The sequence below is a fragment of the Saimiri boliviensis genome, chromosome 19 (genome assembly GCF_048565385.1).
Source record: "Saimiri boliviensis isolate mSaiBol1 chromosome 19, mSaiBol1.pri, whole genome shotgun sequence".
In the NCBI taxonomy this organism is placed as follows: Eukaryota; Metazoa; Chordata; class Mammalia; order Primates; family Cebidae; genus Saimiri; species Saimiri boliviensis.
In genome coordinates this window covers 24,393,579-24,406,822 of record NC_133467.1, presented here as the reverse complement: position 1 = coordinate 24,406,822, position 13,244 = coordinate 24,393,579, and the positions used below count along the sequence as shown (strand labels likewise).

The 13,244-nt window shown below is 42.7% G+C and overlaps 1 protein-coding gene across 1 annotated transcript in view; it reads right to left on the bottom strand.

The window, feature by feature from the left end:
• Positions 1-7,176, bottom strand: part of DPT (dermatopontin) — a 28,717-nt gene extending 21,541 nt beyond the window's left edge. Inside the window, exon 1 of the mRNA XM_003928102.4 lies at positions 6,831-7,176. Coding sequence (XP_003928151.1) covers positions 6,831-7,135 — 305 coding nt within the window. The 5' untranslated portion in view covers positions 7,136-7,176. The remainder of the gene's footprint in view (positions 1-6,830) is intronic.
• Positions 7,177-13,244: the final 6,068 nt, after the last annotated feature.

Here is a 13,244-nt window from a genome sequence, read left to right as displayed (position 1 = left end):
CTGCATCTGGGTAAGAGTTCTGCTGTCTTTTCGATGTCCAGGTTTTCAGTCTGCTAGTCTGTCTACAAGGTTTTAACACTGAAGCAGAAATGATTTGCAAAACAGCATCTCTGGATAGAAAGCCCTAGCACAGGAAAGAGGAAGAACACCTCCAAAGATACAAATTCCTCAGTCTTTTTTGGAAAAATACAGGAGAGGCAAGCCCAAAGGCCTCTGAGAAGATCTAGATTATCTTGTGAGATACATTTATGTCCTGAGAGCAATTCTAGGTAATTCAGGGATTGCATGAGCTATGTTAGCATCACAGTAAATTTGATGGGGGTTTATAAATATCGATTATAATACTTTTTAACCAGGAGATCCAATGCTATCTCAGTGTCTATTAAAATGTAATAAATATTCAAGACACTCATAATGTACACATAATAGTTACAGACTGTGATTAAATTATATGTTTCAAAAGCAAAATGATATATATCAGAGGCTCTGTAATCTAGCAATTTGGTTTTCAACTTAAGCTTTGTAATTTACCAACTGTATGATATTTGTCTCCATGAATCTCAGTTTCCACAGAATAGTCATGATAAAGTAATAATAAATAACCTTTATCCTGGGCTTACTATGTGCCAGGCATTATGCTTAGCACTATACATGCATTAATTATTGTAATCATCAGAACAATCCTATGAAATGGGCTCAAATAGTGAGCTTCCCACCACAATCACCGTGTTATGTATAAGGAAACTCAGGTTTAGAAAAGATAAGTAATTCCCCAAAGGATACACAATAATGTACATATATTATTTAATTCTCACAACAGTTCTAGGGAGGTGTGTTTAAATGTGGAAGCTGAGGATTCAAGAGTTGAGATGACTTGAGTAAAGGTAGTAGTGGGGTTGCATTTTGAGAATTGTTCTGTCTGACTCTAAGCTTCATAAACTTTCCAAAACTTCAAGATACCTCAAAGAAACACACATGCGTGTGTGTGTGCATGCGCGTGCACACACACACACACACACACACACACAGTATCTTAACTATGCAGAACTCTCTTATTGATTGGAAAGATTGGGGAAGATTGTGTCCTGCCAGTTCCCAGACAGAAGCAAATCCCCTTGGAGGAGGAGGGAGCTTTTGTCATCCTTACAAGAACAGTAAACAGCCATTTTTATAGAGCTCAAGTTCCCCTAGACAATTGATTCCTAGCACTTAGGAGAGTGACCTAGATGGAAAGTTGGCAAGAATCCTAGATCTGCCATAACCCTATTCTCCCACACTCAGCCTTCTTGCCCTCAGAAGTCATCCCTACATAGATTTGATATCTTTTTTAGGTCAGCACTCTCTATGGCTTTATCCAGGAACAAAAATAACATCAGCATTTCGTATCACCCACATCACTGTGGAATCAGGCTGGCTGGCTGGCTGAGGTCCTCCCTCTGCCCTCCGCTAGCCATGCCAGGCAAGGGCAACCTCCTCATGTGCAAAACACCTGGCTACCAATATGGTTGTGAAGATCAAACAATATTAGATTTTGAGTAACATGAGGGCATAGACTGTGTGTTATTCATCTCCATCTTCCTGGGGCCTGGGAAAGTATACTTACATAAAGTTATGGATTTCTCTCCTCATTCCAAGCAGAATTGCTCCATGACCCATCTCTTCCCTTCTGCTAATACTTACATCTACTTCTATAAAATGAGGATGACAGTTCCTAAACCTGACAGTAATGTTTTTATTCATTTTCTAATCACTTTAGTCTCACGGCCTTTATTCCTATTCTCTGAGGTAAGGAGGTTGCTCTAGATTGTTCCTGAGACCCAATCCCTCCAATGCTGGGATTCTCGGATTCTGTTATGTTTGTGCCACATCCCTATATTTGTTTTTTTCAACCTTTTTATTTTGAAGTAATTTTAGATTTACAGAATAGTTGTAAAGCTAATACATAAAATTCATGTATACTCTAAACCAGCTTCCTCGAATGTTATTTTTCATAACTCTGGAGTGTCTAGGAATGCTAAGAAATGTTAAGTAATTAACCCTGATATAACACCAAACTCCAGACTCTGGATTCCATCAGCTCTTCCACAAATGTCAAACCAGGGTAGGTTACTGTGATGCATTTAGTCCTTACGGCTTTTGAAATAAAGAGTTTATTATTCAATTTTTGAAACTGATCGAGACCTTAAGACTATCGAGAGAATGGAAACCTGATGAAAACGTCATTCTGCGGTGGCAAAGTGTATCAGCCACCCTCTGTGCATGTTTTAGTGATCCTTAGGAAATCTTGAAGGACCATCCTGCACGTTAGTAAATGCAACAAATCAGAATGAGATGTGAACAATATAATTGAAACCCCTATTATAGACGTTAGTAAATGCAACAAATCAGAATGAGATGTGAAGCGTATAATTGAAACCCCTATTATAGACACTGTAATATTGAGAATCAAAGATGTAAGCAAAATGGTTCCCCCCTGTGGAAAATCTGCAGGCCTCTCTGCTGAGGCCCGTGGGGACACTGGCTGAGGTTTGGACTGCTGATTTAGTCTTTCACTGCATATCTATTGAGGGCCTGTTATGGACCAGCACTCTTCTAGGCACTGGGGATACAGTGGTGACTGAGACAAAGTCCCTGTGTTCACGAAGCCTGTATCTTGGTGAAGGAGACAAAAGAAGAAACAAACACAGGTCAGGCAGTGATGAGGCCGTTGCAGGAAACAAGGCAGGCCGAGGGAGTGGAGATGGTGAGACGAGGCGGGAGAGGAGGTGGTCTTGGAATGCATCCCTAAGGAAGTGGGGGCTGTGAGCACCCCATACTCAGAACCATCACTCAGGACGACTGCCCTGCGCTACACTGAGCCTTGATCTTGCTTAGATTAGGGAAATAGTCCGTCTGTGGAAAACAGTTCCCACCCAACCTACCCATCTTCAAATGCACCTTGGTGCTGCTATAGCCCTGTGGCATAGATTCCTTTGTGTTCTTCTCCAGTCTGTGGCTCACCACTGGTGAATTCCTAAACTCAGCTCTAACACAAACTGCCACTCCAAAACATCTCCTTGGGATTCTTCGAAGCCCAGGGTAAACAGTAGATGCCAATAAACAGAACACTCTTCCTCTGAACTCAGACTCCATGGAAAGCTGGCTTGCCCAGTACGAGCCACATCAATTCCAGGTTCACTAAACTTTTACTACTTGGCCATGATGTGCCAGGGATTTGTTTTTGACTTTAATCTGCTTTAGAGTTTTCTCATACTTTCTGCTACAAGTGTCACAGTAACACAAGTAACAGCTTGTGAGGTGGGACTCACACCTTCCTTTCTTCCTTCTTCCTACCTTCCTGCCTCTTTCTTTTCTTTCTTCTCTTTTTCTTTTCTTTTCTTTCCTCTTTTCCCTTCTTCTCTTTCTTTTAGCCAGAATGAGGAACTGAATGCCACAGATATGAGCAGGAGCTGTGAATACAGGTTTCCTGCATCTAAGCCCAAAGCGCCTTCCACCACATTATCTCATTAGAAAATTTCAGCTTTATCTTCTTCCACACAGGACCCAGTGCCCTATAGCTTGTGCTGACCCAAGTTAGAACAGATTCCCTGAGAACAACCTAGGCATGCCCTGGGATGGCAAAATAGCACTCACAGGGCGAGCCTCTGGGCAGTTGTTAGTGCCAGAGACCAGCATTCACACTTCAGAAGCTGACACCTTGAAGAGCTGGGTTTTCAACAGAGAAACTGGTCAACGGCAGCACCACAGACCACTCAGTCATGATGGCAGCACCTTTTAAAGATGGCGCTTTGATTAGAAAGGTTTTCTTTTTAGCAGATCCTATGTACTATTGTCAAGTCTGTGTTCAAGACTCCTTCCTTCTTTTAAAATAAACCTGAAAGCTAATTTGGTTATACAAGGCATCCAAACTGCACAAAACCATCCGTAACTATTCCCTGAGAACAGACTGAGCCTGTAGCCAACATGAAGATGTAATTGCTCCCCAGCCCATAAGCAATTTCTTTCCTTCCAGTTTTTTCCCTGAGACCGGAGCCTGAACTCAAAGGCATAATCATCTTTAAAAGTGCCTCCAGAGGAATTGGTTTTAGTCCTAGAAAAGCTGGATCTTACTGTAAAGAAGTTGTTTTACATGTTTGTGAGTTTTCAACCCTGTGATTAGTAGAGGGGAAGAAGGAGGCAACAGAGGGTGGGAGGAGGAAAGGAAACCAAAATCACTAGACCCCGCACACCCAAAAATGCGGAGCAAGATGAGGTACAAGAGATTTCTCATCTGTCAGCTTTTCACTTGACACCATGGGCCAAATAAAATCATAATATTTCACCTTCCTCCTCTTTTGCTCTTCTTCAAATAGTTTGGGAGTTCATGAAAAACCAATCACAGTTGGCAAGTTTAAAACTAAACATCATTTGGCTTCTCTCTCTAGCAGGGAGGAACACAAAGATCAACAGAATGCAAGAAAAAGCCAAGAGCATTTTCAGGGGTGAGCCACAGCTCTGTGGATCCATCAGAGATCATGCAGTCTGACTGCTCATTTTCCAAATGAGGCAGGAGCCTAGAGGGCTGAGCGCCTGAGCCCAGGTCACACCACAAATCATTAGGACCAAGATCCAGACCCAGGCCTCCTGACTCAGCACCAGGGCTCTTCCTCTAGGGCTTGGGGAAGTGTGGCTCAGTGCTGCTTAACTGTGGCTCTGAAAAGGGCTGTTAGAAAGCAGTCCTGCCCATGTGACAGTGCCCCTGAGAGGTGAGGACTGGAGGGACAGTTGCAGCTAGGTCATTGCCATGCTCCACATTAGGCAGTGGGCCCGGCTGTGAGGAGTCATGGAGACTACCCTCAAGGCGAGCCTGGTCTCCGAATCAGCATCTGCCAGAAGGGGTTTGGAATAACTAAATCTGCTCACCAGAGGCCATGGGGCAGATGAGGACAGCCCATAAAGGCTGCCCAAGCAGCCTCCACAGCCCCATTGCCCCAACCTGCTGCTGCCTGTGTGAGCCCACACCCCACCCGTCTGCGGGCCAGCTGAGCCCCTCCACTGTCCTGGTAACCAAGCAGGGCTTATCCCTCCGGGGCTGGGCTTCTGCTGTGGTCTTGCAGGTCCCCACTCTCTCCAGGATGAAGAACTGCCCTGAGTCTGGTGGCCCTAGCTCTGCTTACAGAGTCAGCTGTCAGGTGGGAGCCCATGCTGGGTGGAGGCAGCAGCCTCTCAGGAACCAATCAGTGTGGCAAAGCACAAACTCTTTGGAGCAAAGACTCTCTGGTCTAAAACCCAGCTTTCTAGCAGAGGAAATACCTGATCTCTAGACTGCAATTTGTCTACCTATAAATGGCATATACATTTGTTTTGAGTATTACATGAGATGAACCACATAGCGTGGAGCCTGCTCAGGGTAAGCACCCAATGAATGGCAGCTGTAGAGGCCCGCACTCTTGCCTGGCTCCTTCACCCATCAGTGTTTCTTCCTCTTGGATTTCCCATCTTCACCTCTCTACTGGTTGTGTCCCCCAGCGTTCTGTGCTTTTTCTTTCTTTCTTTCTTTTTTTTTTTGAGACAGAGTCTTGCTTTGCCACAGTTGGGTGAGCATGGCTCTCTACAGCCTCAACTCCCTGGGCTCAAGTGATCCTTCTGCCTTAGCCTCCTGAGTAGCTGGGACCACAGGCTATGTGCAAGTACACCCGGCTAACTTTTTTTTTTTTTTTTTTTTTTTTTTTCTGTAGAGACAGCGTCCAGCTATGTTGACTAGGCTGGTCTCAAACTCCTGATCTCAAGTGATCCTCCCTCCCCAGCCTCCCAAAGGGTTTGGGATTACAGGGGTGAGCCCTCATACCCGGCCAGGTTTAATGCTTGATCCCTCCCATCCCCACTACACTAAGTACTTGTTGGCATGCATCTGGCTTGCTCTACAGATAGCACATGCAGGTGGGCTTCCTCCTTTCTGGACCACCTCCCCCATTCTCTCCTCCAACCTTCCTGGCTCCATCTAGGCTGTTGTAAATAATCAGCTTAGCAGTCAAACTAGGATGAGCTTCTGACCAAGCCCCTGGGCTGAGACCCAGCTGAGACAATCACATCTCACAAAAAAGTACATGTTCCATGACGCTGCCTAGGGCAGAATGCAGTCAAGAGGGAGACAGCACCTCTCTCTAAAAGCCTTCAGTAAACTATTTTCCAGCCATAAAACCCACTTTAAATTCAGACAGAGAGAAGGACCTCAGTACTCAAAATTGAGAAAGCACATTTAACGTGGGCAGCAGACAGCTGTTTAATGTCACTCCCCTTTGCCTACATTTCCTTGCCCCCTCTTTTCCATTCGCTTGCTCTAAATCGATATTTCTCAGCTCTCTGCGCTGAGAGATCAATTGTGTATTTTTATTGTTCCCAAACTACTGTGGGCTAATACTTTTGTAAAATGGTAAAAATAAATTGCTACAAAAGAAAAATGCCATTCCAATGGCACAGCCAGTTTAAATTGCCGTAAAGTTTCTTACTTTCAGTTTCTATACATATCTTTTGGTAGTCTGCTAAGAAAGCTTCTTGCAGACCCACCCCAGCCCCTGGCCCAAACCAAGAGTAGGTAGAGCTGCTCCTGGAAGGAACAGAACCACAGAGGAATCTATCTCCCACAGACACTCCCCATCCCCGGTTTTTGTCCTATAATGTAGTCTGCTCAGCAGCAGCCCTGCTCTACCCAGAGCATGCAATGGTGAGGTTTGGGATGAGATTTGCCCAGGCTTTGGGTACTGGTATTCCTTGAGAGTCTAGCAGCCCCCAGGAGGAGGGATATGCAGAAATGTTCCCAGCCCAAGTGCAGTGCAGCGACTGGCCCTTACCATTCCATGCCAGCCCTGTTGATCTCCTCCCACCAGCACTCCGTGGGTTCCCCAAGGCTCTGTGGCGTGGGCATGCAGGCGTAGTTCCATTGTCTGTCAGAACCTTCCTTCTTGCTGAAGATGCTCCTCACGGCCACTATCACCTGCCCCTGGGGACACTGGTAGCTGAAGCCCTGCCGATTCAGATTCACCCACCCATCATCGCTGTAGTCATGATACTGCTGGTATGGGTACCCATAATCACCATACTGGCCCCAGGCTATGGTGACCAGTGGCAGAAGCACCCAGAGAAGACTGAGGTCCATGCTTCCTGGGATTTTGGCAAACAATGTCACTCTAAGATTGCTGGTCTGACTGTTTTATATAGCTGCCGCTGACATGTGGCTTCCAGATGTGGATGAGAAGGATCCAAATACAGTGTGTCATTGCTTAAGCAAAACTTTTCCATGCTGAGATGTTAGCCATAAGCACATTCAGTTTGTTTTAAGGTGGAATTCTAGGAATATGCCAGCAGCATGTAAGTCTAAGAAACTCCCTGGAGAAAGAATAACTTTGTAGGTATATTACAAAAGCCAACTGCTGCAACCCTCTGTAGATATATTCGCTTGAAAAACACGGATTAGCAGCATATTTGTCCCTCACCTTTCAGCACCTCACCCTTTTCTGTCCTACCCTCCCTGCCACTAGCAAACACCTCTATTTGTTCTCCAAACTAGCCTTCCGGGACCACACAAATACCCAGAGAGTGATTTTAAAACACCGAAATCAGAGACTGAAGGCACAGAGCCACCTAGATTTCTGTAAGCCTGAATGCGTAGTTAAGTTCTCAGTCCAATATCTTTTAACCCTTGAGTATAAGCATGGGTGTACCAGTTTGCAAGGCTACTCTGAAAATTCATATATTGCATAAGGAAGTACTATAGGCCCATGGGGAGATAAGTTGGATGTGATTTCTAAACTTAAACATTCTACTATGCTGGTGAAATTTGACCCAGTCAAGTCTAGAAGCTGTGCCCTGCTCTCAAAATATAATGGGTTTAATCTAAATAAACCTACTTTTCATCCTTTGGTATTATTGCCCTCACACTGAATTTTCTTTTCACTGAGTTGTAATTTACATATAAATTAATTCACCTTTTAAAATACTTAGTGTGCAGTAATACAGCACCTTAATCAAGACATAGAACAGTTCCATCAATCTAAAACACCCCATTGTAATCTTTGTAGTCATATCTTCCCAAACACCCAGACCCTGGTAACCACAATTTACTTTCTGTCTCTATAGTTTTGCCTCTTCCAGAATGTCAAATAAATTGAATCATACCACATGCAGCCTTCCATGTCCGTCTTTCACTTAGCATAATGCTTTTAAGATTCAGCCATTTTAAAATTCAATATCTTGTTGCATGTGTTAGTATTTTGTTTCTTGTTATTGTAGAGTAATATTCCATAGCATGGATGTACCACAGATTCTTTATACATTTACCAGTTGAAAGACATTTGGGTTGTTTCCAGTTTTTGAAAATGCATTATATATAATGAATTATATAAAAGTAATTATAAATAAAGTTGATATAAACATCTATGAATAGGTTTTCATGTGAACAAATTTTAACTCCATCTGGGTCAATACCTAGGAGTGGGATTGCTGGATCAGAAGGTAATGTATGTTTAACTTTAAAAGAAACTCTTTAACTGATTTCAAAAGTGGTGATACCATTGTCCACCCCTACCAGAAAATCGCCTTTAAAAAATTTAGCTATTCATATAGGTTTGTAGTGATATTTCAGTGTGGTTTTGATTTTCATTTCCCTAATCACCCATGATTATGGCATCTTTTCATGTGTTCTTTACCCATTCTATGCATTCTTTGAAGATTTGGCTTCTTAAACCTTTTGAAACCTTTGGGCATCTCTTAAGCACATAGTATTTCCCATTTCTCATCAGTGCTGTTCTTAAAGTTTCTTAAAATTGTGATCGCAGACCAATTCTATCTAAAGCCTCTGTGAAGCTTGTTAAAATGTAGACTCCAGCTTATCTCCAGACCTGCTAAATCATAACCTCACAAGGGGTGCTCAGGAATCTACATTTTAAAAAAAGCTTTCCAGGTGATTCTTATTCACATCAATGGTTAAGAGTTACTTTCCTAAATGAATATGGTAACAGAGAAAAATCACACTATGAATCCCACCCTCTGCCTAATCTATAGTACATTTACCAGATGATTGTCAGTCTAGATCAAACATCAAGATAGCCTTGAAAGGGAAAGAAAGTCATACATGAGAATAAAGCAACAAGTAACTCTCTGTGTCTTTCTCTCTGTCTCTCTCCGTTTCTGTCTCTCTCTCTCTCTCTCTCTCTCTCTCTCTCTCTCTCTCTCTCTCTGTGTGTGTGTGTGTATGTGTGTGTGTGTGTGTTGGGCATGCAGTTTTCTCTGATGATGATGCTTAGTGAAGCAAGGGGGAGAGGCTCTGAGCTGAACAGCTGTGTGAGTCCCGGTTTTCTTTTTAGCACCATCTTCTCCCACCACTTCCACCCCTAAGTTACTGCCCAGTGCTGGCAATTGAATTTTTCCTAGCTTAGAATGATTTCTCAGATTCATGATATGCTGGAGCAATCATTCTCAACCTTATCAGTATTTAAGGATTATCTGTAAAGCTTTTGGAAACCTCCAGTGTCTGAGCAATTTCTAGACCAATCAGCTCAGAAGCTTCTGAGGAGGACCCCGGCAATAGTGTTCTTTGAAACCTCCCAATGGGCTTCTCACAGGCAGCCAGGGTTGAGGAACTCTTTGCTAGAGGATTCTTTTTATCATTTTATCATCTTGATGCTCATGGGTTGTATCTTGCACTCTGGGCATGACATGAGCTATTTTAAATTGTAAAGAGCTCTAAGAGACAAAGCAAATTATTGTAAGCACTCGTCTTTATTATATATTTATTTTCCAGCAATTCCGGGGCCTGCCTGATCTCCATTCTCTGCAGACCTCTTTCAGTTACAGCTAGAACTACCTTAGCTGGGTTCCCTGTAAAGTGCAGAAGTAAACCTCTTATGCTATCGTCCAGTTTGAATATAGATTTCTGTTATGGAAAGGTGAAGCAACCTAACCCATCCAGTGTCTCAGGGAATTCCATAAACCACTGAGGCTTTTGAGAGGGATTCTGGTAGCTGCACAGAGAATGTTTTCCATACGCAGATATTAAGGACATAAGAATAATGCAATTACAGTTGACCATGTGTTTTCAACTAGGTTACTATATTATCTTCCTCATAACTGTATATGTTAGTGAGGCATCACTGGAGTTAGTTTCTCACAGATGAAGAAACTGTGGTGAGACAGCATTTTGGGCCAAATTTCTAGAACTGGAAGGATATAATTCCATGTCTTCTGATTCCCATTCTGCAATTCCTTCCATCATTTTATCAAAGTTACAGGTACTAATTATTGTATTTAGAAATTGTCAAATAATGCACTTATAAAGTTATATATATTAACACACACATAAAACTAATTTTCACTATGGATTTCTGCTGTGATTTGGAACGTCTGCTCAATAGACCCTGGGGACTTTAAAGAACTAAGTATTCGTTCAGTAGTTTTCAGGGTGTTGCTCTAAAACCAGCAGCATCAGCATCACCTGGGAACTTGCCAGAAATACAAATCCTTCGGCCCCACTCAGACCTCTGAATCAGACAGTCTGGGGGTAGGGCCCAGCAATGTGTGTTTTAACAAGCCCTTCAGGTAACCTGATACTCACCAAAGCGAGGATCACTGTATGTAAGATAATGCAGAACACTCTACCCAAATTCCAGGAGTCACTTCTCAGGAAGTTACATAGTGATTGATGCTGAAGCCTGTATGACTCAGTTCACTAATTTCAATTCTGGTGCCCACACGATTAACCACTGGGCTATCTTACCTCCTAGTAGATAATGGAGTTAAGATATTTTGGAGATTCTGACAAAGAGCATTTAAGTCTGCATAATTCTTCTTCTTTCTCTTATTCTTCTTTTCTATCGCCTTATCCTCCTCCTCCTTCAGCTTTATTGAGATATAATTAACGTACCATATAATTCACCACTTAAGGTATGCAATTCAATATATCCCCTAAATCAGTATGTTTACAGAGTTGATGCAATCACCACCACAAACAATTTTAGAATATTTTATCCACCCAGCAAGAAGCTCTGAACACATCAGTAGTCACTCTCCATTTCTCTTCATCCGTTAGCCCTAGGCAACAATTAATCTACTTTTTGTCTCTATGGATTTGTCTATTCTGGACATTTCATATGAATAGAATCATTCAATATGTGGTCTTTCATGAAAGGCCTCTTTCACTTAGCATAATGTTTTATGCTCATGGGTTGTAAAGTTCATCCATTTTGCAGCAAGTATCACTAGTTCATTTTTTATAATGCCAGATAATATTCTACAGAATAAGTCTACCATATTTTATTTATCCATTTACAAGTTGATGAATATTTGGGTTGTTTCCACCTTTTGGCTATCATGAATAGAGTTGCTATGAATATGTACGTAGAAGTATATGTGTGGACATTTGTTTTCATTTCTCTCGGGTATATACTCAGGAGTGAAATTGCTGGGTCATATGGTAATTTTATGTTTAACCTTTTAATGACCTGCAAAACTGTTTTCCAAAGCAACCGTGCCATTTTACACTCTTATCAGCAGTGTGTGAGGGCTCCAACTTCTTCTCCATATCCTCACCAATGCTTATTAAGTCTAAGTTCTTCTGAAAGGTATAGAAACTCATAGGTATAGAAACCACTCTAGTAAGGCTTTCTGGGACCTGGATCCACTCCTAGCTGGCAACTTTCTCAAACATATAATCCCTTTTTCAGAGATTCTTAATATAATACTTTGCCCAATCTTGATCGGGAGCCCCCAGAATGGCCGTAGAAAGAACTCATTCCTCAAGAGTTAACTTTCTGGATCGGGGTAGCTGCTATTGTACGTTGGGAGGTAATGATATAGACTTACAGAGGTCACCCTGGAGCAGACCTGATCCACTGGAGCATTCTGGGTGTGATCTTCTGGCCCCGAGGAGGGCTGCTCAGACAGGAGAGGGCAAGGCTCACCCTAGTGCCTGGGCAAAGCTGGTAGCCCCAGAAGAAGGGATGCTTAACTTGAAATATTGACTGTGAGTTATTGGAGGATTCCATTTTGCCTGCTGTCTTTTTTCCCTTTTAACTCCTGTGTCTAATCAGGACTTGACTGCAGCTCTAGGTGGCCCAAGTACTATTATGAACTTCCCAGCAAGTGTATGCTGAGCTATCTGTGGCCTCCAAAAAGAGTCTTTGCCAGTTTCACAGTTTAGCTGAGGAAGGCATTGGATAACCTCGGCGCATCCAGACTGTCCTCCCCTTCATCAGACTTGCCGCCCTTGCCTGACCCATTGCTTTTTAAGATATTTTGTGGAACCCACTGTCATATCATTTGGGGTTAGCCCTGAGGGCTACAAGTGAGGTTAAAAATGTCCATATTGGAAGAAGCAGAAGATAGACTGACAATCCAAGTTCAGGAAATAGAGAAGATAAGATTGGGAGTAGAATAAGGTGTACCTACTATGCACGAAATACTCTACTATGTGCTTTACATATGATAGACCAATTGATCTTCCAGCAGTTCTAGGAAAATTAGGTTCAGAGATTACTACTAGCTAACCCCAATTTTCATAGCTAGTACAGAAAGGGGACTTAATTTGTTCGTAACTGCGCTATGCCAAGTGCCAAATGGTCACAGCAGGGCCTCAGAGCAGTGGCAGATGGTTCTAAGAAAAGCAGACACTCATAAAATCCATATTCTAAGTTTAAATTCTGGTTCTGCAAGTAATCAAAATGACCTTCTGATTTGGGTCAGATAGTTCTTTGTTGCGGAGGCTGGCTGCCCTGTGTATTACAGGACGTTGGACAGCATCCCTGGCCTCTATCCACTAGATGCCAGTAGCATCTTCTCTTCCTCCACTGCGACAACAAAAAATGTTCCAGATGTTGCTAAATGTCCCCTGGAGGGAAAACTCATCTCTGATTGAGAACCACTGAATTAGACAAAACCCATAACCTCTGTTTTATCATCTGTAAAATGGGGGATAATCACAGCACCAGCCACTCACTACAAGATTATTATGACAGTCATATCAAATAGTGGTCTTGCAAAGACTTTGCCAATTGTAAAGCTTAAAACAAATATAGGTTGTTATTCTGATCTAAGGGTAACACTAGAAACTGGAGTTGAGGGGACCATCATGCATGTTAGTGTAATGAACAACCCCAGGCCTACGCAGGGCAGAAGAGCATTTTTGTGCAGATGATGACTGGAGGGGTTTGGGAATGGGCAAAACTGGGGGAATGTGGTTTCACCACTCTCTGGAGTTCCATTAACATGTGGAT